At 38.5% G+C, this 27267-nt stretch overlaps 1 protein-coding gene across 1 annotated transcript in view; it reads left to right on the plus strand.

The window, feature by feature from the left end:
- The window catches only part of LOC150092273 (tyrosine-protein kinase transmembrane receptor Ror2-like), a 216476-nt gene extending 195647 nt beyond the window's left edge, over window positions 1-20829 (plus strand). The window contains exons 4-9 of the mRNA XM_090414928.1: window positions 7905-8061; window positions 9010-9364; window positions 9456-9658; window positions 16173-16261; window positions 18884-19037; window positions 19187-20829. Coding sequence (XP_090271054.1) covers window positions 7905-8061; window positions 9010-9364; window positions 9456-9658; window positions 16173-16261; window positions 18884-19037; window positions 19187-20376 — 2148 coding nt within the window. The 3' untranslated portion in view covers window positions 20377-20829. The remainder of the gene's footprint in view (window positions 1-7904; window positions 8062-9009; window positions 9365-9455; window positions 9659-16172; window positions 16262-18883; window positions 19038-19186) is intronic.
- Window positions 20830-27267: the final 6438 nt, after the last annotated feature.

Here is a 27267-nt window from a genome sequence, read left to right on the forward strand (position 1 = left end):
AACAGGTGACGCCACTAGTTTCTTCTATTTTCGAAAAGTTCGGTTTCTTTTTGAACAGAGGGTGTATATAAAAATAAGTGCGTTGTAAATGGAATTCAACCAACGAAATGTAAACCTATAGCATATGTAGACCGTGGATGGGTTGTGGTAATGTACTGAGTAAATCCTGATATGGCCAAGCGGAAACGTTCTCAAGCAACCAGTAAGCTGGGTAGTAGTTTACATCAAGGAGACAAAATCATCTGTTGACTAAATTCACCAGTATCCATGCTAAAGTGGAATTCAAACCTGCTGCAGTTGGACACGTAAAATCCAATATAAGAAATGAAATTCATCAGATAAGTAGAAAAAATGTCATTTATTTCTGGATTTTTGTTTGACATTAATAGAAAACTGTTGTCGGCTTTCACTTGATCCTTTAGTATTATCGTTAAACTGGATTGAAAGAAGTAAAACGTATAGCATCGATGTCAGAACATATTCTCCCAATGCTACAACATGTTCATGCAAATTTAATGTATTGATGGAGACAAATGTACTTTATACATGGGTGTTCGTTGACGAGACGCTTGACACGCTGTGATAATGAAGGTAGTGCTGAAAGAACGCTCTGTTAACCTGGAACACTCAGTTGCACCTGACAGTTGAACGATCTTGTGATGTCTGCATCAATTAAATTCCCATTCACTCCTCCTCTTTAATAGCTCTGAGGTAAGGCATTTATTGCGACATGCGACACCTAGCCATTCACTTCATCAATTGTTGGGTGATAATTTACCCCTAGAGGGGGATATATTTGCTGCACTCTTAAAGAGAGCGTGTCACCATAGTTTAGTTTATTTAAATGGAATTTTCCTAATTTGGCAATGATTCTTTAAGACCCTTCGGCACAGCAAGTGGCTCTGGCACTTAGTTTGTTATCCTTGAAATGAGACGTGCGCGTTAACGCACCTCTTTTGTAGTCTGTGTGTATTTTATTCTCGGCATCTGATGACGTAGAAGCCATTATGAGACTCCAGATGAACTCCATAAAGTACCGAAGGATTGTACGACTTTGCTGTAGGAAGAAGACGTCATGATTAGTTAAAAAAAATAGTCGACTGGTAAAAACGTATAGTGATAGAAAAATTTCAGCCACCCGGAAAACTGATCCTGACCTTTGTATTTTATAGTTATTTCGTTGGTGATTCTAACCAACACTTGCTAATCCACATGGCAAGGTCGCATAGCATTTGTTACAACATATGGAAAAATTAATTTTATAAAAATATAATTCCTGATCGAATTGCTACGTTTATTTCAAATAATTTTTGAGGTATTTCCATCTTGTTTTATGAAGAATTCGTAAAAACATCATTGTGCTAGCCATGCCATAGATGTCGTTTGTGTGTAGTAAGCCATAGTGGAATAATAATGATTTGGTTGATGTTGCAATCAAGAGTCAGTCACAGAAACTCCTACTGCACGTTAGCCAAAAAATCGTTTGCTATTCCGATACACAGTATATTTAGTATACCCAACAGACTGTAAGTTTCCAACATTTCGTGGTAGGATTTTTTTTTTTTTAAGCCATCTGGTCGGTACTATAATTCTCATATAGAAGAAATTGTAAGCAGCGATGGTGGAATGGATTTTATATATCTCTGAGTTTAAGTGTTTACTTAGAAACTTAAGTTTGAAATTAAAGTTTTACTTCAAAAAGTAAATACGTCGTTTTGACTTTTTGTACTATTTTTGGTGTGTATTGAGAGGGACGACAACAGCTCTAGCTACGCCACTGTCATTAGGTGCTAACTGATTTTTATCGTTTAGTGTGACAACAGCATAGCTTTCATAATGAAAGATAGAAGTAGCATGAAACTAACTCAGATGTTCTTCACATCATGGCATTCCAATTTCCATTTGGTGCTGTTTCTTAACGCAGACTTTGACACCAGGCATTTATCGATGACCTTTTTATCGCACATTTATGTGGATCATCGAGCAAAACCGGCAAACGAGGTCAAGTAGGGTAACCTGATCGCATAGTGTAGCAATCAGGTCACCACATACTTTAGATGATGCGCAGTATTTACAAAACGCTGAACGATATTAACGGTGTCAATCGAGACTGATGGATAATAAAATACCAACTTTAGTAGTCATAAATACACCTACTAGTAGATACACCTAGATTGCAACGTACATTTTCAAGTTTTCGGATGATCTTTCAACATACCATCGTCATATATTCTCTAGGATCACAACAACCTTTACTGTGTCCGCTTGTCATTTTGTCTTGACATTGTGTGTAACAGACGGACACTTCCAACAGAATAATGCGTTATGTCCTCCTGGTACGTGTCATCCAAGGATAACAGTCTAGCGACTACTTAACAAATGGTTCCCCCAGCCTGGAATTCATCGTGGTCGTCTGTCATAGGATAGAATGATTTTGGATACTCGTGGAATCGATGCTTTGGCGTATCGAGTCTGTTCTGAAAACCCATGGAAGGCTATCTGGTGCAGATATTAGATATTCTATATTTATTCTATTATATATTCTATATCCATTTGTTTTTGTTGATTTTTCAACAGCACTAAATAAAGATAAAGGACATTTTCTAAAAGTTTATTTATTGAGCGCGTCTGCACATTCGAAGTGCTCTCTATGCAGAACATCTTAAGTGAAGATAATGTTTGTTGTTGATTTTCCAGGCCTCTTGCCCACGAATAAATAGTATCATTATTCTTGAGTGAATTTCCTCCTTTTTTTATTATTCCTGCAATTGAGCCTAGATATTCTAAGTACATGTTCAGTTATTTTTAGAACATTGGCCGTACTGCTTGTACTGTTGCAAAATCGGTGAGACACAGATTTTAATTTCTTTTTTTTAACTAAAAAGAGTGGGGAGAAACCTCCTTTTTCCCCCCCTCCTTACATGGCTTTCTTTAGTTCATGTTTCCATCTCGGCGAGTATTAGTTTTAAGTAGCTTGGTATCTATAAACGTAACACGTGAGACTTATCGGCACTTAATGGAATGTAAAGGCTTACCGACCCTTCTCGGGGGTTATCAAGCGTCCAAGTAGCAGACGGGAAAGAACTGTACAGGTTAACTACTGTAGTCGGGCCCGCCATCTAATCAACGAAGCGAAACAAACTTGCACGCACGCTCGCTTAGCTTAACGGGAAACCATCTTTTTTAATTTGCATCCTAATAAAAAGGGCCTCTATTAGAGTGTCACCTTCAAGTCCGGTAGTTTATTCTGAAACACGTCACTAACAGTACCATCCGCTATTAACTTTTTGTACGTGTGGGAGTACTTGGGAACAAGAAGTCGTTCTTTAGAAGCGATGTCAAAACCACAAACTATCAAGCTTCGTCGAACAATCGCAAGGAGACAGCAAAGAGTCACGTAAACCTCGCGTCTCCTTTAATGAGATCTGCGTCTCCTCACTTAGAACTGTCACTTTGGGTAGAAGAAATCGCCCCCCCCCCCCCCCGTAGTCCTTCTACCTCCCCACTTAATGTCATGGAACCACTGGCCGAAAAGACAATGACAAGAAACAAATTCCTTTTCTTTCTTTTTTCCTGTTTCTTAGGTGTGTGCCGCGAGTATCTTGAAGCTTAAAAGTCTCTCTTTACGACAGGCATCGGTAATTTGATGCTTGGCGGAACAGCACCCTGCGAGGCTGATGGGAACGAAGTAATTACTTACCCTTTCCAAGACGAAATAAACAGATGGAACTTGGCAAAGCCTAACTCCACAGGTAGGGGTCCCTCATTCTGTGATTTCCTTACGCTTCTTTCTTGCAAGACAATCCCGAAGAGCAGCATCGCTTCACTGGATGAGAAAATTAAAAATACCCACAAATTTTGAACCTCACAAAACTCGAGAAGTTTCTTTGATTCTGTCTCATTGCTTCTTAACTTCACTTATTCTCTGTTCCTTTCCCACCTTACTCTCTTTTCCCATTGATTTTCTTCCCTACTCCGATGCATTCTAGCATAGTGCGTGCAGTCCATCAACGCAATACGTATTCGTTTTCCGTAAGCAGTATCGCTCTGTGTGTATTTTAATACATTTAACGCGATGTGGATCGTTTATTAAATTTTTTGCTCTGAGTATATTAAGCCACTTTGGATTGGTTACATTAGTTCGATTTTAACACTTGACAGAGCACTTTTTATTCCCCATAATAGGCGATTGACCGACATAGTAATTGCCCCTTGGTCTTTGTTGCTTCGCCCATAATTCCAAGCAAAATTGTCGATTGGCGTAACTTCACTTATTACCTTAAATATTAGGAGAAAATCCTTTCTGGTTTTCTTTTTATTTCAAGAAATTAACAAATTCGGGAGACCCATGTCCTTTAAGTTTCTCCAAAAAGACTGCCAAGCTTCCTTTATGATTGATGTTATTTTTAAATTTCATCTTCTTATCCATAAGATAAATTGTAGTTCTTGTATTAAATCTACTCTAATATATAAAATGATAGGCCTGTTTTTGTGTCACGTTTTATGTCAAGTGATTTGAAACGTTTTGAAACTCAGGGCTACCCTGAGTGTCGAGTCTTCAAAATTCGAGTCATCAGAATTCAAGGAGAACAGACCTACCAGTCCGAACTCGGGGGGGGGGGAGGTAGGCGTCAGGGGGGAAGCCTCTAGTGTGTGTGTGTGTATATATATATATATACAGGGTGTCCCAAAATTCACGCAAGATTTAAATTTAGCGCCATTTGTGCGGTAAAGTGTTGCCAACGAGAAAAAAAAAAGACAGCGTGACAGCTGACAGTTCAGGGTTATTAAAAATGACCACACACAGCGAAGAGAGTTCGTTGAATGGATTATGGAACAACAAGTGGATGCTTATTTTTCGAACAAAATCATCTTCAGCGATGAGGCTCGTTTTCATCTTGATGGCTTCGTTAATCGACAAAATTGTCGCATTTGGGGTTCAGAAAATCCACGAGTGATTGTTGAGAAACAAATGCATCCACAACGTGTCACTGTTTGGTGCGGATTTTGGGCTGGAGGCATCATCGGTCCATTCTTCTTCGAAAATGCGGCTGGTAAGGCAATAACAGTTAATGGTGCTCGCTATCGCGACATCATAATCCAGTTTTTTGTGCCTAAATTACAAGATACGGATGTGGACGACATGTGGTTTCAACAAGACGGTGCCACATGCCATACAGCCCGAGAAACAATTCAATTACTGCATGCGTCATTTCCTGGTTGTGTAATTTCCCGTTTTGGTGATCAGAATTGGCCGCCCAGATCATGTGACTTAACGCCGTTGGACTTTTTTCTTTGGGGTTTTTTTGAAGTCTAAGGTTTATGCCAACAAGCCCACGACCACCCACGCCTTGAAGGAGGAAATTGAGCGCTGTATCAACGAAATTCAGCCACATTTATGCAAAACGGTCCTGGAAAATTTCGACAAAAGAGTGCGCATGTGCCAGCAAAGCAGTGGAGGCCATTTACCCGATATGCTATTCCATGCATAACTCTATACTGTATACTTGATGAATCAATAAGAAATTACAATTTTTAATTAAAAACCTGTGTTTTCTATCAAAATTACTTCTTGCGTGAATTTTGGGACACCCTGTATATATATATATATCTTTTTAAAGAAGGACAATTGTGATTAAATCCTCTGAAACATTCAGGCAAAGATCTTAGTCGAATTTATGTTGGTGGTGGTGTTGCTGAAAATCTCTGCTAACATTTAAATATAAGTTATGCGCTCCACATTAGTTAGCTTTTGCAAAGATTTAGTAGTAATTGCCACTGATGCTACACTGGAATCGACTCACGTAGTAAAATGAATGGTCCTCTGCTAATCAAGCCGTAAAGTTCTGAGTCGTATACGTTAATCATTCTTCGCTTGCATTAGTTAAATCTCTAACATGGCCTTTATTTATTTTAATATTTAATTGGAACAAGCCTTAATGAATACTTCAAGATTAATGAGCTTAGATGCACTTGTATACCTTTACAGCTCTATTCATTAGCACTCTCTGGGTTGCTACTTTAGCCGTTATGTCTGAATTTATTTCTGACAATGTAATCTTGCTTTTCGTATTCTTTGAAAGAATGAAAATAGGAAGATTACCGAAACAAGCCTTAAAGTACAAGCCATTAGGAAAAAGAAAACCAGGACGTCCTCTTAAAAGATTCAACGATGACTTCTAAGTCCAGAACAGGCCACGCTAGGCCTAAATCTTTGATATGCATGATGATGATGATGATGATGCTTTGCCAATGCCTTGTGTTTATTTTCGAACACACTGGTAATACAGAATTTAAGTCTAAAGCAAGTGTTGGATGTACACCCGCTAATCCGTTGGGCCTTCATGGTTTGAAAATTACTGTTTAACTTTTGTTTTAATACCAAGTAAGTGGAACACTTTTTTCCCCCAACCATTCGAAAGTTGTTGTTTTCGACTTATGTCACTAGATGGCGTTAGCCAGCTTACGGTTTTTACCTTTGAAACGTCAGCAAGGTCATCGAGACAGGTTTGTTTCGGGACGCTAACGGCAGGTAAGGGAAGAAAAAAAAAAAAAAAAAAACTTTGGAGGGATTTAATTATTCATGAACCACATGCTACGATTGTTCGAAACTGGGCGAAGAAATCAATAGAAGCGCGCGCGACAGCTGGTACCTTTTCTCCTGGTTTCTGCCGACACTTAGGTAATATGTCTGCAACTAGAGTGAAACTTAGGGGAAAAGACGTTAATATGAGAAACGCTCGGTTCCCATTTTATGCCCTTTCTTTGAGGGGGGGATCTGGTTGCAGAAAATGTGAAGAATGGCAGGTGACGAGGTTGGAAAAAAACTTACTGTTTTTATTTATTTTCTCGACGTTGAGTTCTTTTGCTTATGAATAGGGGATACGTTAATTAATAAGCGTGAAAGACTTTTTTTTTTCGTTTTAATTGAATCCTTCCGATAGATTTTTACGAAATCTTAATCCTTGATATCATGCAGCTTTAAGAACAAGTGCTTAAACCCGTGAGAATATCCTTATGAACAAAACACGTGTGTTTTGTCCTTTTTCTTGTTAAAGAATTAGTTGAAATTGATCTGACTCGTTTTTATCACAAGCTAAATGATTTCATCTAGCCATGATGTGAAGTTTTATTTTAAATAGCATAATGCAGGGGCGAATTCTCCATGCTTCCTGCGCAAGCTCATTACTTGAGGAAGAAGTAATATTTATTTGTTAATAAATGCATGCATTTATAAGCATTCCATGTAGGCTTTTATTTTTGTAGACAGAAGACGTCTTAAGCATGCGCGGCAATAATTGAGCTTTGTGTGTATCGAAGGTCGATGCTTGCTTGTCTAGTCAAAGCTACCTTGGCTTGCTCGGTTGTGAGAGCTTCCAGGTCCCCGCTACAGCCCTGTGATTTTAGGCGAGTGGATAGCCATTTCCGCTCCCTTCACGTCGACTTAAACACAGGCCATACACAGTCAAAGTAGTTGTAGCCAGTGAGCTTCAGCCAGCCTTTACAAGTGCGTGTTGCTTGGGAAAATTAAGTTACAACCAACTTTTTATGACGATGTTATTGACCAGTTCGTAAAGAAGAACCGGAGGGTAGAATTTGTATTCAAGTAGCTAAATTAAAAAAGATAGAATATCATTTGTAAAATGAATGTTGTATTTGTATGATTAAATGTACATAAATTTCTAAATATATAGTTTTAAATGGTCAATAATTCATTATTCCGCTAATCAGACTTCAATCACACTCCCTGAATGATAACAAGAGCAAGCGTGAATTTCAAGACCAGCATTGGCCTCTGGTACAATGGCATCCAGTCATTTAATACTAACTGGATAATCTTTGTTTTCAAATTAATAGAATCCTTCTATTAAAGACTTTAATTATACCTTTTGATTTCCTTTCAGATGTCCAACATTGAGTCCGTCTTCACCCACTCCGTCCTCCACATCAATGCCACATACACCACAATGCTAACGTGCCACGTTACGAACTTTATAACTAGCATAAATGCCACCATATCGGACAGTAAAGACTTCCAACTCTACGTTCTCCCCAGGTTTGGTAAGTGCTTATTTCCTATTTCCGTTCTAACAGCATCCTAAATGCTTTAGGATGCGATGATTTTGAATTGTATCACGTCCGGTTTATCCGTAATTCATTATTATGGCCCGAGTTCTGGGGAAACTGCTCTCTGAATACCACAGCATTGCTTGTAATCAAGTTCGACCTTGACTACTAGCCAGGGCTTGAACACATTGTTCTGTAAATAGAAAATTATTTATTCTGACGTTGCGCGAATGAAATTATAGTATTTCACGATGGTGGGACAACACAGTTCCTGAAAGCACATAAAATATTAACAACCAAATGAATTGTCGTGTTTGTGGACAGTTTTCCTCTTGCTAATGGAATTAAAGTCTTTTTTTGCTATTGCTATCCCTTTAGATACCGATCAGTGCATTCAAATGCAGTTATCTTGTAGATTCGAGTTAAATATAGGCTTTGTTATGAAAATACCTGCATCGCAACTTTGAATTCAAAGATTAACTTGTATAATTTACGAGTGTATTCTCCAGTGATGCTTACATTGCACTGCACACACTAAAGATTAAAAATGAATATGCTGACAATGACAAATTTTCCAAATATTTGGATTAATATTTAATCTGAACCTGTCCCTTCCTTCACTGGTGAGGGAAAGGTTGATAAATGGGAGTTGCGGACACAATGAAGAGGTTTGATGATAACAGTATAGCTGTTCGCTGCAGTGTTTCTCTAAGATTAGTTTTAATTCCAACAAGCGTCAAGCTGGATATTTGACATCGCCGTTAATTGTGTGTTGTATACGCCCACATTGAGAAGCTGCTGGAAGATTAGCTCACTCCAAATACAGTGAAAGATTTGGCAGTAATAATTGGAGAGTAAAAGGAATTGAACGTGTTGCTTTTAAGCTGGATTCAATTCCTTTTATCTTCTGGATTTTATTTACAAAACACTTTTTTTTTCCAGCTGATTCCAATGATCTGATTGATTTGGAAGAGGAAAAAGACGAAGATGATGATGATGAATTCGTAAACAAGATGAAGAAACCAGATATCCGAAGACCAGACCCGGCCTTTGGTTACTGCTCAATCTATTCCGGTGGTGTGTGCAAGAAATACTTAAATCGCACCGAGTTGGTGTATTACAACTTCACGACTGAAGAGCATCCCTTGAACGAAGACATCACTCAAGGGTTGTGGAACGAGTTGATCTCCTCGCTTCAAGAGCCATGTCGCAGTGCAGCCGAAATCCTTTTGTGTTATTATGCCTTTCCGAAGTGTCAGTGGATCGATGGCATTGCGGTCTATAAACCACTGTGTAGGTAAGTGAATATAAAAATGTGTTTTTGAAAAAATCGTTCTCTTTCATTCCCGGAATCAGTCGCTCTGGTTGACCCTCGTTGTTTATTTCAGGGAAGATTGTGTGGCTGTCAAGGAACTCTTCTGTTATAATGAATGGGCTTTGGTAGAAGACAACAAGCAGCGTGGAATTTTCTTCAAGTCCAGAGGACACTTTCGTTTGCCGGACTGCGATTCTTTACCCTCTCTGGGAAATGCTACTGTGGCCCTGTGTTCACACAGTCATCTAACCGATATGAAAGAAGACGAAATCACATGTAAGTGACATTCTTATGTATCTTCACTTTTCATCAAGTAAATCCTTATAAAGACTTTTCCACTAATTCTGAGTTGATCAATAGAAAGAAGGATTATGTACGATGAAAATACCTCAGATTACTCCGGAATCTCCGGTTTTTCATCCCACATAACATGTATCTCTAGAAAACACACTCGATTTACAGACACAACACTCGCATCAGCTTTATGTAGTTGTCTTAATGTTTGTTTATACAAACAAAGACGCCTATCGGACAAGCAGATCACATGCGGTTTGCAGTTGCATCCGGGTCCCCCGATTAGTGAAAGAGGATACAGTTCTCGCATTTGATAACAGCTGGCCCTGTTCGTGCGAACTGTGATGAGATTTATTCTTCATAAATCTTATATATTACTTTCTTTCAATTGCAGAGATCACTCTAGATATCAGCAAACCATCAGAAACTACGTGGGGATAATTAATTGAAATTTGGTTGTTACTCATAATTTATTACATCTATATTTTTGTTTATGGATTATATTTTTTTATTCATTTATCAGTTTGTTATTGCTTTTTATCATGTATAATAACGCTATATATATATATATACGTTGGAAGTTTTTTCCCACTTGGTTAGAGTATAATAAATTTAGTTTAATCCTTTATCCAAGTGTAAGCAAACAAAGTTTGCGCCTGAAGTATCTTCAAGACTGAGGCAACTCGTGGTAAAGGTGGACCAAGCTCTCGTCACTCCTTGTCTTAGTATCTCCCATAATGCAAAGCACATCTCCTTGCGGACATGTATAATGCTATGCATTAAGAGAAGGGCCGCTACCCAGACCTGATTTCAACCTTTATTGAGGTCTCTTCAGTGGGAGCCAGACCCAGAGGTGGTGATACTAAGGTGGAAACAATGGAAATGTCATCTTTACCTATACGAGTTGCCAAAAGGTGTCTCACTTTATTATTAAATTACTCTGGATTTAGAGAAAGATGTCGGAAGTTTTTTTTTTTCCCCACTTGGTTAGACTATAATACATTTAGGGTCCTGAAGATACTTCACGCGCAAACTTTGTTTGCTTACACTTGGATAAAGGATTAAACTACATTTCTCATATATGTGTGTTCCGTATAATTTTGCTGTTTTTATAGCATCTGAATTCATTATTCTTTAAATTTATTCTCACGTGTGTCTTATACCGATCGAGTACAGTAAGCTGGACCTGGAACGTACTTTATCTCCAGAAAGAAATATGACCATAGTACACAGCACTGTTCATGGTTTGGCTACAAATTTCCCCACACAATAACATAATCGTATTTACACCTTCTATCCAAAATGAAACCGAACTTTTCGAAAATAGAAGAAACTAGTAGCGCCACCTGTTGTATCTTTTTGTTGTCGAAAGCGGCAACCTTAGTGTTGTGTATCAACTGTTTATGACATTTGTTTCATTAGAAGCCGAGTTCTAGTGCCAAGAGTGACAGTGTGTTTTGACGAACGGTCGGTCGTCACGATATTCATGCCGCCTGTGACGAATTCTCGCTATCAATCGCTTCAAAACTTCGAGATAAAGCTTACCTTTGACCGTTTGGCCAGGCGGAACGAATTCTTTGTGGATAATGCCCTTGGAATCGAAGAGACAAATCACTATTATCTTTACTTTTGACTTCTCCAAGCGACTTTTTTTCGCATGTCCCTCTTCTGGTGGTCTCCACTCAGCACTCTGGCGCTTTCTTTCGGGCTCATACTCAAAACACCACATTTCGTCACCAGTAACGATCGTTTCAAGGAAGTTTGAGTCCTTATGAGCGGTTTTAATGAGGTCCTTGCAGTGTTCAATTCGATACATTTTTTGGTCGTCGGTCAACTTGTGGGGAACAAATCGCGAATTCAATTTACGAAGGCCCACACTCTCTGTCGAAATGTTGTGCACAGTTGATTTTGGAATCCCCAATTCATCTTCAATCAATCTCACGGACGACTTCGGGTTTTCTTCGAAGAAATCACGCACTTTTTGGATGTTAACTTCGCTCAGTCCAGTTTTTGGACGGCCCGGCTTTTCGTCGTTCTCAATCGTCTCACGATCACTTTGAAATCGCTTAAACCACTCGTATACTTGAGTACGGGATAAGCATTCATCACCGTATGCTTTTTGAAGCCTTTGATGCGTTTCGGTAAAACTTTTACCAAGTTTAACACAAAAGTCAATCGCAGTTCTCTGTTTGAAACTCATTTTCCGACCGTTCTTGAAAACACACTGTCATTCTTGGCACTAGAACTCGGCTTCTAACGAAACAAATGTCATAAACAGTTGACACAACACTAATGAAGGCTTTCGACAACAAAAAGATGCAACAGGTGGCGCCACTAGTTTCTTCTATTTTCGAAAAGTTCGGTTTCTTTTTGGACAGAGGGTGTAGAACGGTTGTGTATATTTTATTGGTTTTTCCCTCCTCAATATTTAGTGAAAGATAGCGAAAAAAATTAGCCTTCAACAAATGAATATCCATCTCGGAAAATTTTTGAGTGGTATATTTTTACAATATGAAGAATAATTTGCATCGGAGCGATGAATGAATATGTTAACCATAGAAACCGGCTTCTCTTTAATTCACTTCCATTATGAATTAAAGAGAAGTCAGATTTTGAATTTGCATCTGTAAAGAATGCAGTTAAAAAACGCTAAACGTAGCAAAGGATCTAATGTTGGTATTTAAAATGGTTAAAAAAAGATTAAAATGTTTTAACGATCTGTGTAGCCATTCTGAAATGGATTGTATATTAAAAATTATTATTTCAAATCGTTTTCCTGCCTAAAATAATAACACGACAGTAAAAATGCATGAGTAAATGAGTTTATCCAAAAGATTGAAACACTATTTGGATAACAGCATTGCACATTACGAACTGAAAATGGTTTTTCCAGTAATACTCAAACAAGAGATACGCAGTGTTCAGAGTAAATATTTAGAATATTTTTTGTAATAAAATAAATGGTGCAATAAAAATATACGTTATAGCCTATCTACGAGTAGGTTATGATATGCATAAAGGATGATGCTGTGAATGGAATTGCAATATAAATTTTGTAGTAAATAGTAAGTGAGAGAAAATAAAACAGATTTAGCGATAACTTGAAATCTTTTGAGAAGGCCTATGAAGAAAGGAATGGAGTGTGTACTATTTGCGTGTATCAAAAGATGTGCGACAAAATGGATCGGTATTGTTCCCGCATTTTTGTGTTAGGCATTCATTTCACCTCAAATGAGAAGATTCACAAAGACGTAAAAAAACTGGAACTTGGAATTGCTAAATGAATTCTATAGTGAATATTAAAATAATTACTGAGTGGTAGAATAATCAACTCACTGGATCAATGGCCAGGGCTCTCTCAAACACGGGTACTAACACAGGAACTTCTGTGGTGAAGTCCGAGCACTGTATTTGGATAGGAAACTGTCAATGACGCAGCTGTTGTTCCAGGAGGAGACTCCCACCTACTCCCCCCCCTTCCATCTTATGTAGCTCTCTATCTGTTTCTTATGACAAGTGTGGGAGGTTCTTGTTAGGGCCTCTGCCGCATTGAGTTACCCCACAAGGTAACACTTCATATCAAAAGTAATTCAACCTTCCTCTTTTCAGCGTTGGCGTGATGAAGTGCCAAGTTATAGCAGAGAGACAGGCCATTGATGGTGTACTTTTCTACCACTAGGGCTATAATCTCTGATTAATTGCTTTTGTTCTCTACTCCACTGTCAGCATTATCTGCAAGGCTTCTGGTCTACGCCCACTTACTCGCTGCTGATTCCATCAACGACTACTCGTGCCTACTTTAAATATACAATGGGTGTTGCTATGGCAACTTAGTTTGCGAGATAGCGCTGACATAACAAACACCATACTAAATATCGCACCTAAATTCAAAGATGTCCCTGCTTCATTTTATTATTCTCTTGTTTAGCAGCGAAGTTCTTCCAGATCAAGTAAAAAAGAAAAAAAAAGGACATAAGCTCTTCAAAATCTTTTATCTCGGAAAGTACTCGATCGGAATTCATTTAGAGAAAGATATATTAGAATTAATCTTTCTAACCTGAAAAATTGAGTGATGTGCTCTTCTTTGACCAGACATTCTCATTTCTAAATCTAGACGAATAACTGAGATATTAATATTTTATGACGCTGTAGAATAAGAAGACTTAATTGAAGGATTTATTTTCTCGATATGAACTGATCATCTTACAGGACGACAGTGAACTAAGTGCTATTCCGAAGTTTTCAAAATAATTACAGTTCAGCCTTGAAGTATTTTCACCAGTTAATGTATGGATGCTGTTGACTCTTTTTTTCTATTCGAAGTTAACTTTACGCCAGCCTCATACTCTATATTCATAATCCTTTATTATGTTAATCTGAAATCGCAAGAAGTATTAAAAAAGTTGGGAATTATTTTATATTATTATTAATCAGTTTTATTTCGACATGAAATTCTCACCCATACTCAAACTCTGCTGTTTAAAATTCCGCTTAAGAAAATGAAAAAGCAGCCTCCATTTACTCCATCTGAATGAATAAAGTTCTTGATGCATTAATCTCAACGACGTCAGACATAAATCTTAGATTGTTAATGGATTATAAGAGAAAAAGAGCATTCTCGTTTATTATAAGTATACGTTGTTATTCCGTCCATTGTGGTTAACTAACTAACGCAATGTTTACTGCAGTAGATGTTTCTTAAGCTTACTGTTTTAATAAATGATCATTAGAATGTGTCTTTCTGGACATCTGGTTTGTTTAAATGCACCAGAAATGCATGGGAAATACTGCAGCAGTTTGCTGTTTATATCTTAAATGTGGCTTGATGAGAATCTCGGCCTTAATGTTTGGCCAGAGCATGTTCGGACGTTGGATAGTGCAACTTGTTGAAGTTTATAACTAAGAAAATTCTATTGCACTTGGCCAAACCACTTCTACCAGAGATAGAAGTGGTTTGGAGAGACAGAGATAAACGTAAGTAAAATTCATATTCGGTGCCGCACGCGAACAACACCTACTGGTTGTTTATTATTCGGAGGACCTTAGATCGACCTCTTGGCACTTTATCTCAGGATTTCTATTTTTCTTCTAACCCGAGATCAGGTATCCATATTCTAACCTGTTAGCTCATACCCCCAGGCTGAGAGTAGTCTAGATCCCTATCCTTTATACGACTCCCAGCTTGTGTGTTCTCAGGCTGGTTTGGCTATTTGTTGGAGAAAAATCTCTGCCACTTCCATATGCGACTAGATAACTCACATTCGGGTGGAAAAAGTTCTTCACTTCAAGATGATGACCCTCAAGGAACAACGAGAATGACATCCAGGTCTTTTCCATCCAAAGGATATGTCGTGAGAGCGACATATCCTTTGGATTTCAAGGACAAGTTAAAAAAGCAGGATGCGCGGTTTTCTGTTGTCAATTTTTAGGATGTCTTAAAAGTAATACTTGCTGAAATTTTGTAAAGAGATGCTACAAGCATACAAATTAGTGGAATGAAACGTTTAAAAGCCCTCTCCTTGCGACATTCACATTTAGACTTCTTTCCTCTTAATGGCGAACGATTCCATCAGGACTTTTCTCGTAGGAAACAAATGTCCTGATGGAATTAGCAAGAAGATGAGCTCCGAGATGTGTGCTGATTTTTGCTGCTTCTTAATCAAACAAACCGCTGATTTCAAGAAGGCTTTTTAAACCGTACATAAATTCGATAGGTTACGGATTCTTGTGAAATCAATCTTGAAAACCGGAAGGTTTGATAGAGCAAGTTTAAACTTATATTCAAATTCTGCATATCGAGATTAATCACCCATCTAATTCGCAAGGCAAAGAAAAATTTTCAATTTGTTGCTCAGTGCAGAGAACAAAATACCGCTCTTGTTTCCGGCTCGAAATTGAGCGCTGTAACTAGCATCTACGATAGCAGTCATCACTCTCGAAAACTAATCGAGGCTGTGGAGAGCAATAACGTCTATCCCTCCGTGTCACAATACTACATCACAATTTCTGACCCAGTTAATTTGTTATTTTCTGTGAAAAACTAGTGTTGGTTGAAATCGAGCCAGGAAGAGAACAAAAAAATCCCGATCGCAATCGAGAAAGTACGGGAGCCTTTTAAAATTTGAAGTGAAATTGGGCTCGATAAAGCATTTTAGAGAAACACTATCATAGAGGTCTCCACAGTTTAATTTGTTTGATCTGGACGGCAGTAAATTATTTTTATAGGGGGCGATGAGATCGCTCCCACCTAAATGATGTTGTTGCGAGTCTGTTATTTGGGTTAGCAACAACATTATTATGCATTGGTATAGCATTCCAGTTTAATTTTATATTAGACTTTAAATTAGTTTTAAAATATGATTCAACCTTGAAAAGAGATCGTCTGTAGTCAAGTAACTTGTCTAAATAAGCATGGATAATATTGTTAGGATTACAGCAGTGTATGATGTCAAACGTATTCCTGATGAAGTGTTTTTGTATTTGTTTTCCCCAATAGTTGACTGCATCCGGGGACGTGGAAGATTCTATCAAGGTACAGTGAACATTACGAAGTCAGGAACTCCTTGTCAGAGGTGGGATTTCCAGGTATGAATTCATTGCATGCATTCGGTGTATCTGTATTGAATCAATCAATAATAAAAACCCATGTGAATATCAAGCGGATTTTTAGGATGTTGACATTTTGGGTGTGTGTAAATATTGAGATAGCACATTGGCTTACTGGGATGTATTAGTTATCAGCAAAGCAAACCCTTTTGCGTGTATTACCGGCTTCGCTGGATTCACTTTCTCTGTTCATGTTTGCCTGAGTAGGCACTGCTTAGATTCCCACCGATTATCTGTTGAATAGCTGTAGTTCAATATTTGTTAAGATCACCGCTCTCTGACGACTTCGTTGCCGCTGTTTCAAAGGCATCATTGAGCAGTTCCCGTATTTTATTATGAGATGCAATAGTACTGTTCTTATGATGTTATTAAAGCTTAATCATTGCTGGTAGTCAATACGAATTTAAATGTGGCTTATTCGGGCTAAAGTGATCACATAAAATTGGTATTTCGAAGCTGATTTGGCACATAATCGAGTCAGTGAAGCAAACTGTCTTCTCTATTGTTTCTTTCAAGTATACCATTATTTCGTTAGTACAGGGTGTCCCAAAATTCACGCAAGAAGTAATTTTGATAGAAAACATAGGTTTTTAATTAAAAATTGTAATTTCTTATTGATTCATGAAGTATACAGTATAGAGTTATGCATGGAATAACATATCGGGTAAATGGCCTCCACGGCTTTGCTGGCACATACGCACTCTTTTGTCGAAATTTTCCATGACCGTTTTGCATAAATGTGGCTGAATTTCGTTTGATACAGCGCTCAATTTCCTCCTTCAAGGCGTGGGTGGTCGTGGGCTTGTTGGCATAAACCTTAGACTTCAAAAAAACCCCAAAGAAAAAAGTCCAACGGCGTTAAGTCACATGATCTGGGCGGCCAATTCTGATCACCAAAACGGGAAATTACACGACCAGGAAATGACGCATGCAGTAATTGAATTGTTTCTCGGGCTGTATGGCATGTGGCACCGTCTTGTTGAAACCACATGTCGTCCACATCCATATCTTGCAATTTAGGCACAAAAAACTGGATTATCATGTCGCAATAGCGAGCACCATTAACTGTTATTGCCTTACCAGCCGCATTTTCGAAGAAGAATGGACCGATGATGCCTCCAGCCCAACATCCGCACCAAACAGTGACACGTTGTGGATGTGTTTGTTTCTCAACAATCACTCGTGGATGTTCTGAACCCCAAATGCGACAATTTTGTCGATTAACGAAGCCATCAAGATGAAAACGAGCCTCATCGCTGAAGATGATTTTGTTCGAAAAATAAGCATCCATGTGTTGTTATTCCATAACCCATTCAACGAACTCTCTTCGCTGTTTGTGGTCATTTTTAATAACCCTGAACTGTCGCGCTGTCTTTTTTTTTTCTCGTTAGCAACACTTTACCGCACAAATGGCGCTAAATTTAAATCTTGCGTGAATTTTGGGACACCCTGTATATTTGCTTATTGTTCATTACGTAGATGTGTTTATTTTTTTTCTTCATGCAGTTAGCATTTATTACTGTGGTTTCTGCATTATAATCTTTCATAGTAACTTACGGGCAATTCCTTTTATTCTTATACCAGCTTACATTTTCTTTTTTTGCGACCACGTCTGTGTTTTCTTTTCGGGCATTTGGATTATGAGCGTTAGTAGTAAACATATGCGAAAAACTCTTGTAACATCTTTTCAAGTCTCTTCTCTCCATTTAATTATAAAAACGATTTATAATTAACTTTATAATTAGCATTTGTAATTGCAAATTATAATAAGGTGCTTCATATGATGTTGGAATAATTTTGATGGCATTACGACGATGTGTGCAGCTTGCTGAGTACAGTATAAATTTTAGTTATTTCTTAAATTCACGAGGTTTGCTTTTAATTTTGAACCTTAATGGTCTTAGTCTCGTAATGTTGGTTGCCAACAAGTGAACTTTGGTGGTTTGAATATGAGGAAGTTAATTTAAAAAGTTCTTGATGGTTTATTGAGTTTATTTAGAACAGTAGAAACAGGGAATCGGCGCAAGATGAGGTCAACCTTTGTTCTTAGAATTGGAGATGGTATTGATTATGAAATAAAGTGGGGATTAGCTGTCATCTTTAGTTGGCGACCTCTATTGTTTCATGATCACTGTCTTGGTTATATTTAAATGACGTTTATTCTTGCTAAAAATTGCTGTTTTTAGTTTAGCATTCTTAATTCATCTTTTGCTTTATCTTTGGAAATGTTAAAACATTAATGTGAAATGATTCTAACAATAGGTCTCACGTTTTTATACTTAGGTCTGTACACATGACTTAGACACCAAAAAAAGAAAAACAAATGCTACGAATGTAATGGCCTCAAGATGGCGCCACTAGACTAAAAGTAACACCGATCCTTTAGATTTTTTTTATTTTATTTTTCCCGTATTCAGACCATTCAGGTACTCTCTGCAGGAAATAATACCTTCTTTCTTGCATGCTCGTGTCTTATTTGGGTCTAAAGGTACATTCACAGAAAATGAACTTTGTGAGTATTGTGCTTTATCGTCTGATGCAAAGCATCCAACAAAAGATTATATCGCTTGCCAAATTGTAAATATGTTTTTTCTTCTCTAGGAACCTCATCACCATAACCGACCCCCTAAGGTGTTCCCTGAAGTATTGAATTCGGAGAACTACTGCAGAAATGCAGGGGGTGAAGAGCCAGTCCCATGGTGTTACACGATGGATCCGAGAATTCGTTGGCAACACTGTGACATCCCACTGTGTGGTAAGTTATCTTTTGCGTTAGTTTGTTACGATCATCTGTTTGTGACTAAAACGATAAAGAAGATATACAACTCCTCTTTAGCATGCTTAACTTGCTTTTGATTTAAGTGACTCGAATTGTCTCATTTACGTCTTTATTCCTTCTTGCAGACAACAGCAGCCTCTTAAACCACCCCGATACGGACCTCATAGACATCTTTGAAACTCCAATGGAACCTGTCTTCACTCCCACCTTCATTCTCATTGTCTTCGCCATCAGTCTTGCGGGGATAGTTCTGATCATGACTGGCATCTTGGGTTTCCGACGCCTCCAGAAACAGCGCTATGATTACAACGCCACGCCGACGGCCGAAGTGGAGATTGACCTGGACAAACTACCTTCCAACCTCGCCTACCATCGCACGGCTGCGCGCCTCAATCCTCGCCTAGAGAGACTGGAGTATCCTCGAAACGACATCATTTACATCCGAGACATTGGACAGGGAGCTTTTGGACGAGTGTTTCAAGCTAAAGTTCCTGGTCTGATGAAAGAAGACGATTTTACGATGGTGGCCGTGAAGATGTTAAAGGAAGAGGCAACAGATGACCTGCAGAGCGACTTCGAACGCGAAGCATGTCTCATGGCGGAGTTCGATCATCCCAACATTGTGAAACTGTTAGGAGTGTGCGCGGTCGGAAAACCCATGTGCCTTCTGTTCGAGTACATGGGCAGGGGTGACTTGAATGAATTTCTGCGTTCCTGTTCGCCCACCAATTACATTGTTCGGACAGGTAACGGAGACATTTTCAGCGACGTCCGGCTGACCCACGTGGATTTATTGAACCTTGCTAAGCAGATTGCCTCCGGCATGATGTATCTGTCCGAAAGGAAGTTCGTCCATCGCGACCTGGCCACCAGAAACTGTCTGGTCAATGACGAGATGGTCGTCAAGATTGCCGACTTCGGCCTCTCTCAAAAGATCTACGCAGCCAACTATTACAAAGGCAGCGAGCACGATGCTATACCCATACGGTGGATGCCTCTCGAATCCATCCTCTACAACAAGTTCACTGTGGAGTCCGATGTGTGGGCGTGTGGAGTGGTGCTGTGGGAGATTTTCTCTTTCGCTCTACAGCCGTATTACGGCATGACTCATGAAGAGGTGGTCAAGTACATCCAAGACGGAAACGTACTCACATGTCCCGACCATTGTCCCAGCAATATTTACAGCCTTATGAAGTCGTGCTGGAATCGAAAATCATCCAGTAGGCCTAGCTTTAAGAGTATATATAAAACTTTAGGAAATATCTACGAAGATCTCGCCAAAAACCAATCTAAAGACCGAAGAACGCACGTTTGAACAGTGAAATCCTAAGACTCTCCGCCAGGTGGCAGTAGCTAACATTCTAAACATCCTATATTTATGTTAATCCTGCGCCCTTAAAGGACCCTTTTTGAAAGGACTTTCAAAGGTACCTTTAAACACTGTGAAATGACTTGATTTCCTAGCTCCACCTGGACGTTGAACCAAAAATCAACTTGTCAACGTTAGATAAACCCTCCACCACCCTTTTTTTTTACTAAGGAGAATAAACTTCCGTGAGTACTTGGTTCTTGTGGCGGTTGGGAGGTATCGCAATGAGTGACTTATAAATGATCGTGTAAATATATTTTGGACTTGAAGGACGCAACGTGTGCTATTTTTTTGTATTTGGACAAGTAAAAGACGTGAACTAATTCCATCTTTGAGTGACTGGCAAGACTGTGTATTAGTGCTTTTACTTTGAAAATAAAACTCAATTTTTTTCGTAAAGTTTTAACCCAAATCGTAAAGAAAATTTTGCACGTACGTGTAGGTGGTATGGAAAATTCTGTAAAAAATGAAAACTCGCACTGTAGCCTGGTTCCAATGCTGATTTTCTTTCTTTTAGTCGAACGCTTTCTGATCATTTTTAAAACCACAGACGCTAGATGGAGCCACGTGTCAGCTAGTGAAACTACACGAGCATATGAATCTGTGGGAATTCGAGATTAGATCCCAGTTCAAACGGATCAGACCATAATTGCTTACCAAGTAAGGAATTACACATGAAAAATATGGTAAAGATGTCAACGATTCGTGTCCAAGACTTAGCATTTCGACACAAAACAAAAAATGGTGTCTTTAATTTTTAATAGTGCATTCATAGACATTGCGGTGACAATATACCAGCTCAAAATATTTAGAATAAGTTTGTTTTTTTAAAAAGTGCCTATCTAAAAAATTTAGGTAACTGCCTAAGAGTGTGTTATCCCAGACTGCTGGGATAACATTCACTGTGTAGCGAACATTGGTAAGAAATATTGAAGTTTTGGTACAAAGATAAAGTGACGTACCAGTCTCCCAATAAGGTCACTTTATATGATCCATGCGCCTCCTACATTGCCTCAATCGAGACAACTTGAATCGTTCATCATAGCCTTTTACTAGGCTTCCCTATTAAGTGTGTGTATCGATCTTGAACGTAAATCATTGTCGTACCCCTGTGGACGTACCTTAACATTAATGATCACTTTGTGAGCAGCCGTAAATTACCTGTATCTTGTAAAGATAACGGAACCTGTCACAGTATATACTATTTAATGTGTTAGTGTATAGAACTTCAAATGCACTAACACGTAGAGATTGTGCCTGCCAGCGATTCGCTTTGTATGTTCCCATCAATTTCTCATTCCGAAGAGCGAATGAAGGAGATAGTAATGATTGATGAGCAAATGATCATATTAGATGGTGATAGTGATGCACTTTCGGTGTAGAAATGGTACTTGTGGGGGAAAGTAAAGGGATCCAACCCAGTATAAGGTTACGGCGATATGGAACTTGCATTTACATTAGACGTTTTCAAATTTTGAAGATTTAAAGATAATAAAACGAGCCAGTGCTGCAATAATTTCTCTTTACTCAGGTTTGTTGCCCAGAATCTTCGCTCAGGTTTTTTTTACTCAGAATCTTCGCTCAGGTTTTTTTTACTCAGAATCTTCGCTCAGGTTTTTTTTACTCAGAATCTTCGCTCAGGTTTTTTTTACTCAGAATCTTCGCTCAGGTTTTTTTACTCAGAATCTTCGCTCAGATTTTTTTACTTAGAATCTTCGCTCAGATTTTTTTACTCAGAATCTTCGCTCAGGTTTTTTTTACTCAGAATCTTCGCTCAGGTTTTTTTGCTCAGAATCTTCGCTCAGATTTTTTTACTCAGAATCTTCGCTCAGGGTCTTGTAAAATGCTTTCAATCGTAGTTTAGAAGTTAATCAATTAAATTTCTCGTAGCTCAAAGAACTCGGTCACATGTATCTTCTTTTTTTTTTCTTTAATGTCGTTTCACAAACCGCCGAACCATAATGTTTTAATTAAGTTCATAGAATAGGCTCATTAAAACCATCTAACAAACGGTTGACGTATTATCAGTGGCAGCTAAAAAATATGGTCTTGCACAAATTGATCACTTTTGTACCATACGATTCGCTAATGAAAGGTAATAACTTCTGCTGTGCGCTTGCAAACCATCCACCGGAATAAATGTGTAGTTCGAAATAAAAATAAATCTTTCCCCGAACCCGTTTTCATTACTTTTTATTGTACCAGATATGCCATTTATCATATTTGTCAGAAGGGACTGTCGTGGACACATCTGATACTCATGGTTTAATTACTTCGTTCCAACAGCGCCATCTGCAGGGTATACATAAAGACTGTTCTTCCTTTTATTATGCCGTGTTCTGATTCTTATTTTGGAGTATGATTTCTCTGTTTACGCTCACTTGCCGTGACCTTTCTCTTATCCTAAATGACGACAGTATATTGTGTGTCTCTTTGTAATGTTAATATAGCGGCGCTGTTTTGAAGCACAGATTGGCACAGTTCACAATGAAAATGTAAATTTTTCTTTTCTAGTTGGAAATTGAAGCATGGGTTGCTGGTGCCACGTGCTACTGTTCATTAATTTAAACAATGGGACTGCCACGTGGAACAATTGAGTTAAAAGCATGAAAGCCATTAGACTATAAATTTCTTTTTTTTTTAACAGATTACCGTTTTGAAGAGGAGGGGAACAAGTCGAACATTACTGTATCTCATTCTCAAGGCTTCTCGATGCTAGCGAAAATGGTTACTTTTAAAACGATGTGGCCATTATTGTGGAAGCGATTATGTACGCGACGTTATCACTTGTCGCAGGTCATTCTCCGTCCTTGTCACTAGAGTGTGTACGTTACCATAGTAACGGGAAAACACGCCCTCTGTTAATGACAGAGGGAGAACGTGTAAAAAAAAGTACCATTAAATAGAGATGGTATTCTGCACAGTGTAGGGTTACAAGTATGCACCATTTAACCTGAGCTTTGGCCAATATCCCTGTCGACTGTGGGATACGAGAGTTGGGAGTACGAAAGGAGAAAAAAAAATGGCGATTTAAGATCACGGGTCATTTAACGGAGCAAAGTAACGAAAGGAGAATTAAGCAAAGGAGTCAGGGCTGGATTGTTGATTATGATTAATACCTTCCTACCGTTACCTTGCATAGTAAGGATTCTTGAAATAGTGGATTGATTTCTAGTAGTAGTAGTATTGAGCTTCATAGTACAAAGAGATCTTTGGTTTGCTCTCATAGAAACATTGACGCGTTACTTTATATAAACATCGCAAATCCATAGTCGCACGTCCATGCTCCTTTGCCTTGGAAATGTGTGCGGACTCTGCCCATAACTTTATAATCAAAAATTTGTTCCAATATACATGTGTAAAAGGAGGTGAAGAAATAAAACTTTGCGGAAAAATATGAGAGAGACAGAAAGATATAATGCACTACCATTCTGCGAATGTTTAGCGATCGCAATCTCCTAATAATGCTGAATTTTTTTTTAAAACAAAAATTTTAAAAAGATTCCAAGTTGTAATCTGGGTTGCATGCATAGAAATTGTTCTAATTTTCAGCACATTTTGAAACTAGAAAAGAATGTGTGACGTCTTTTAGGTTTCCATTAGTGCATATATTCTAAGGAAACTTGATTGAAACATCAGTTACGTTTATCTTCTGCATGCATTCATATTTGAATTGTATTACAATTATCAGTAGCTGATCATTAGTCTGGCCCTCATGATGTCTCTTGAAATCGTATGCTAGCTAGAGAGTAGGGCGGAGATGAAGTGACCCCAGAGTCTTTGCATGTCGGGTGAGGCTCATTCTCCTCTGTGCACTATTGCAATTACTCTAAAAATGCTTTCAAAGGTGCCACAACATTAAGATTGAGAATAGTTTCTCACATTCTAGGGGGAAGTAATACTAATGTTAGTTACAAATCAGTCAAAATTGTTGAATCCTACATAGCGATCTCATCCTGTTAACTATCGATCGTATTCGAGGCTGTTAGTTGGGGATGTGAAGTGTTTAGCTGAATTCATAGCCTCAAAACGGAATTGCTAAACTGAAGAAAGACACATACACGTTGAGACAGAGAAGGTGTTATTGACGATTTCGTAGTCGCCCCAACGTGAAATTTGGCTTGGAATGCTTTTAATTCGTCACTATGACGTACGTTTGATAGCGAAGGAAAAGTTGAGATGAATCCTTTTAAGCACAATGCATGCATAATGATAGATACCAACACGAAGCCATGCGAGTTGCTTTGTGCTCAAAAGCAACCAACCGTTGTACTCATCTTTGTATGGCAGCGAATCCCATAGCAACCACCAGCAACATCCACAGATCGGTATCTATCTAATTCCTATGATCAGCCACTACGATAACAGCGACGTGGAAGTGAAGAAGATGAGGATAATTTGCCTTGTGAAGGAAATGAGTTCGAGCCGTGAACGAAGGGGCCTTGTACATAACTGCGCGGCTATTTATTCTTCCAGTTCGGGTGCCGGACTACGTACTATTGATTTCAGTTAACGACCCGCCAGGTGGAAGACGCGCTAACTTTCAACGAATAATTAATCCTTTGGCGCGACAGACATTTGCCTTTGTGAAATTTAATAAATTCATAAACTTCACGCGCATCGATAACTCTTCGCCCTTCCCAAGTTCCTTTCGCGTTTGCTTTTTTCCTTTGACGTCCGCACAGTGGCGTAAGTTCGCTTCATGTAACCTAATTTCTTTTTCTTGGCTATTTAACCAAGATATCCTTACAGTTTCAGCCATCCGTAAACGCAGATGATGAGGCAAAGGATTAAGGAGAATTTATCTTAAAATCATTAAAGAGAGGAGGGAACGGAAAAGATATCACGTGTCTTTCCACCCGAAATATGTGCTTGACTGAGCAAAGTGAGGACCGAGATGAACACTTTGATAGAAGACAATGAGATAACGAAAAACGTCATCTTGACTTAAGATAGAAAGAAAATATCGGTTATTTCTCGTCGAGAAGGGTGCTCTCCACGCATGCAAGTCAGAAGCAATAAAGGCTTCTTGTTTACCAAGAAGGATAAAATGGGATCGCTTCTTTCCTGTAAATATTCTTGGATTCAATAAGAAAAAATCATTGAATAGGATGAAAAAGTAGGTAAGTGAGGATAAAAAAAAAAAGAAAGAAAGATTAGCTAACAGTTAGCTTCGGGGAAACATATCCAGGAAGAGACAAGTACCCAGCGAATTCAATTATACGCAGCGGGTGTTCGAGAAAAACGTCAAAGCTGTTTCCATCATTCTTCACACCAAACTCTACAATTTCCTACTTATGCCGCCATGGAAGAAAATGGTTGTTTTTTTTTCTAGAAACAAGAAGCCCGCTTGCCTCGTTTCACCAGCAAACAAAGGAATTGTTTTTTTTTCTTCAAGACGCACAAAGCATCGTTGTCTTTGTTCAATTTCTTCAACAGAATCTTGGAGTTCTATTTTCTCCAACACACGATAGCAATCTTATGTCGCTTCTCTATACCGATATATATTTTCTCAATCTGACGTTTAAAAAGGTTTCTATTTCCCAAAGTATCAGAACATATCAATCTTTCTCTCCACCTACCATTCAGCAAAAATACCCAATAGTAGCGTAAAATATCTACCGGTGTGTTTACTTGACTTCTCCTTACAGTACCATTCGATAGCTTTTTTTTATTCCTTCACAAAAATTGCCTGGTTTAAAGTTTCATTTCTTCGAATAGCTATCCTAACTAGTTCAATTATTACGTATTCGTATTGTATTGCCCGCGCACACAGCAGTGACGTGTACTATAAATTTTGCAGTCTTTTTTGTGTGAGTTTCATATATTAAAAAATGCTAAGAAAAGCTTTCGAAAGATGGCGCTACTAGTTCAGCATATAATAGATTAAATACATGGGATCATCCTTCTATTTTTTATTCTTTTACCTCCCACTTTAGGAATCCTAATTTAAAGATGATTATTAATCTGAGATCATTAAACAAATGTTTAGCAGGTTATATATCACAAAGATGAGGTCAGTTAGCTGGTGAAACATTCGTAAAAGTCCGCAGGGGTTACTTTCATGTGACACTAAAATGCAAATGATTCCCTTGGTTACGACGCACATTAATGGTGTGCCGTTTTCGTCCACCCTTTTAATGCATTCCTGCCTCGTCTAAGAAACTGATTTCCCTACCAGAGGGATGCTCTGTGGCCTACGTCTGTATAGGTATCGAAACGGAGATAAAAGCGACCTTCTCCATCCAGATGAAAACTCTTTACCTTGGCGAAAGATTGTTTCCCCGCTAACTTTGATCGACTTGGGTGAAGAGGGATGAAAATGTAATTTTCCTAAAACGTTCCATTGGTCCAAAGAACACACAGGGGATAGCGAATGAAATCGGTGCACGAGAACTAAAAATGTTCTTGGCGATATGAAAGAGTTGGTTTTCTTTCTCTCCATTTCGGATTCTTAGAACGCTTGGGGGTTAATCATGCAGCCAATGGAATGGTAACTGAAGAGAGTTATAGCAGTAGCAATTCTGAGTGTTTTGCTGGTCACGTGATCCACTTGTGTGTAATGGTGGCAGAGCCAGTTCGAAATCTAACCGAGAACCATTCTCCAATAATAAATGAAAAGCTAAGTTTCTGTTGCATTTCCTAACTACACTCTTTAGGTTTTTCTCTTATTTAGTTGGCAACAGATCATAAATCTCGCCGCTCGTTTTGTAGCAGACCCTTTTATGAAACGCTGCTAGTTTTACAAGAGAACCAATCCAAACTTATTTAAATAGTTCCTTTGCTGTCAAAGAGATTCTATTTCTTTCTGATTAGATCGATCAAGTGACAGTTGAA

This window comes from Typopeltis vanoorti, chromosome 26 (genome assembly GCF_054136105.1).
Source record: "Typopeltis vanoorti isolate ZY-2024b chromosome 26, IOZ_Tvanoo_1.0, whole genome shotgun sequence".
In the NCBI taxonomy this organism is placed as follows: domain Eukaryota; kingdom Metazoa; phylum Arthropoda; class Arachnida; order Uropygi; family Thelyphonidae; genus Typopeltis; species Typopeltis vanoorti.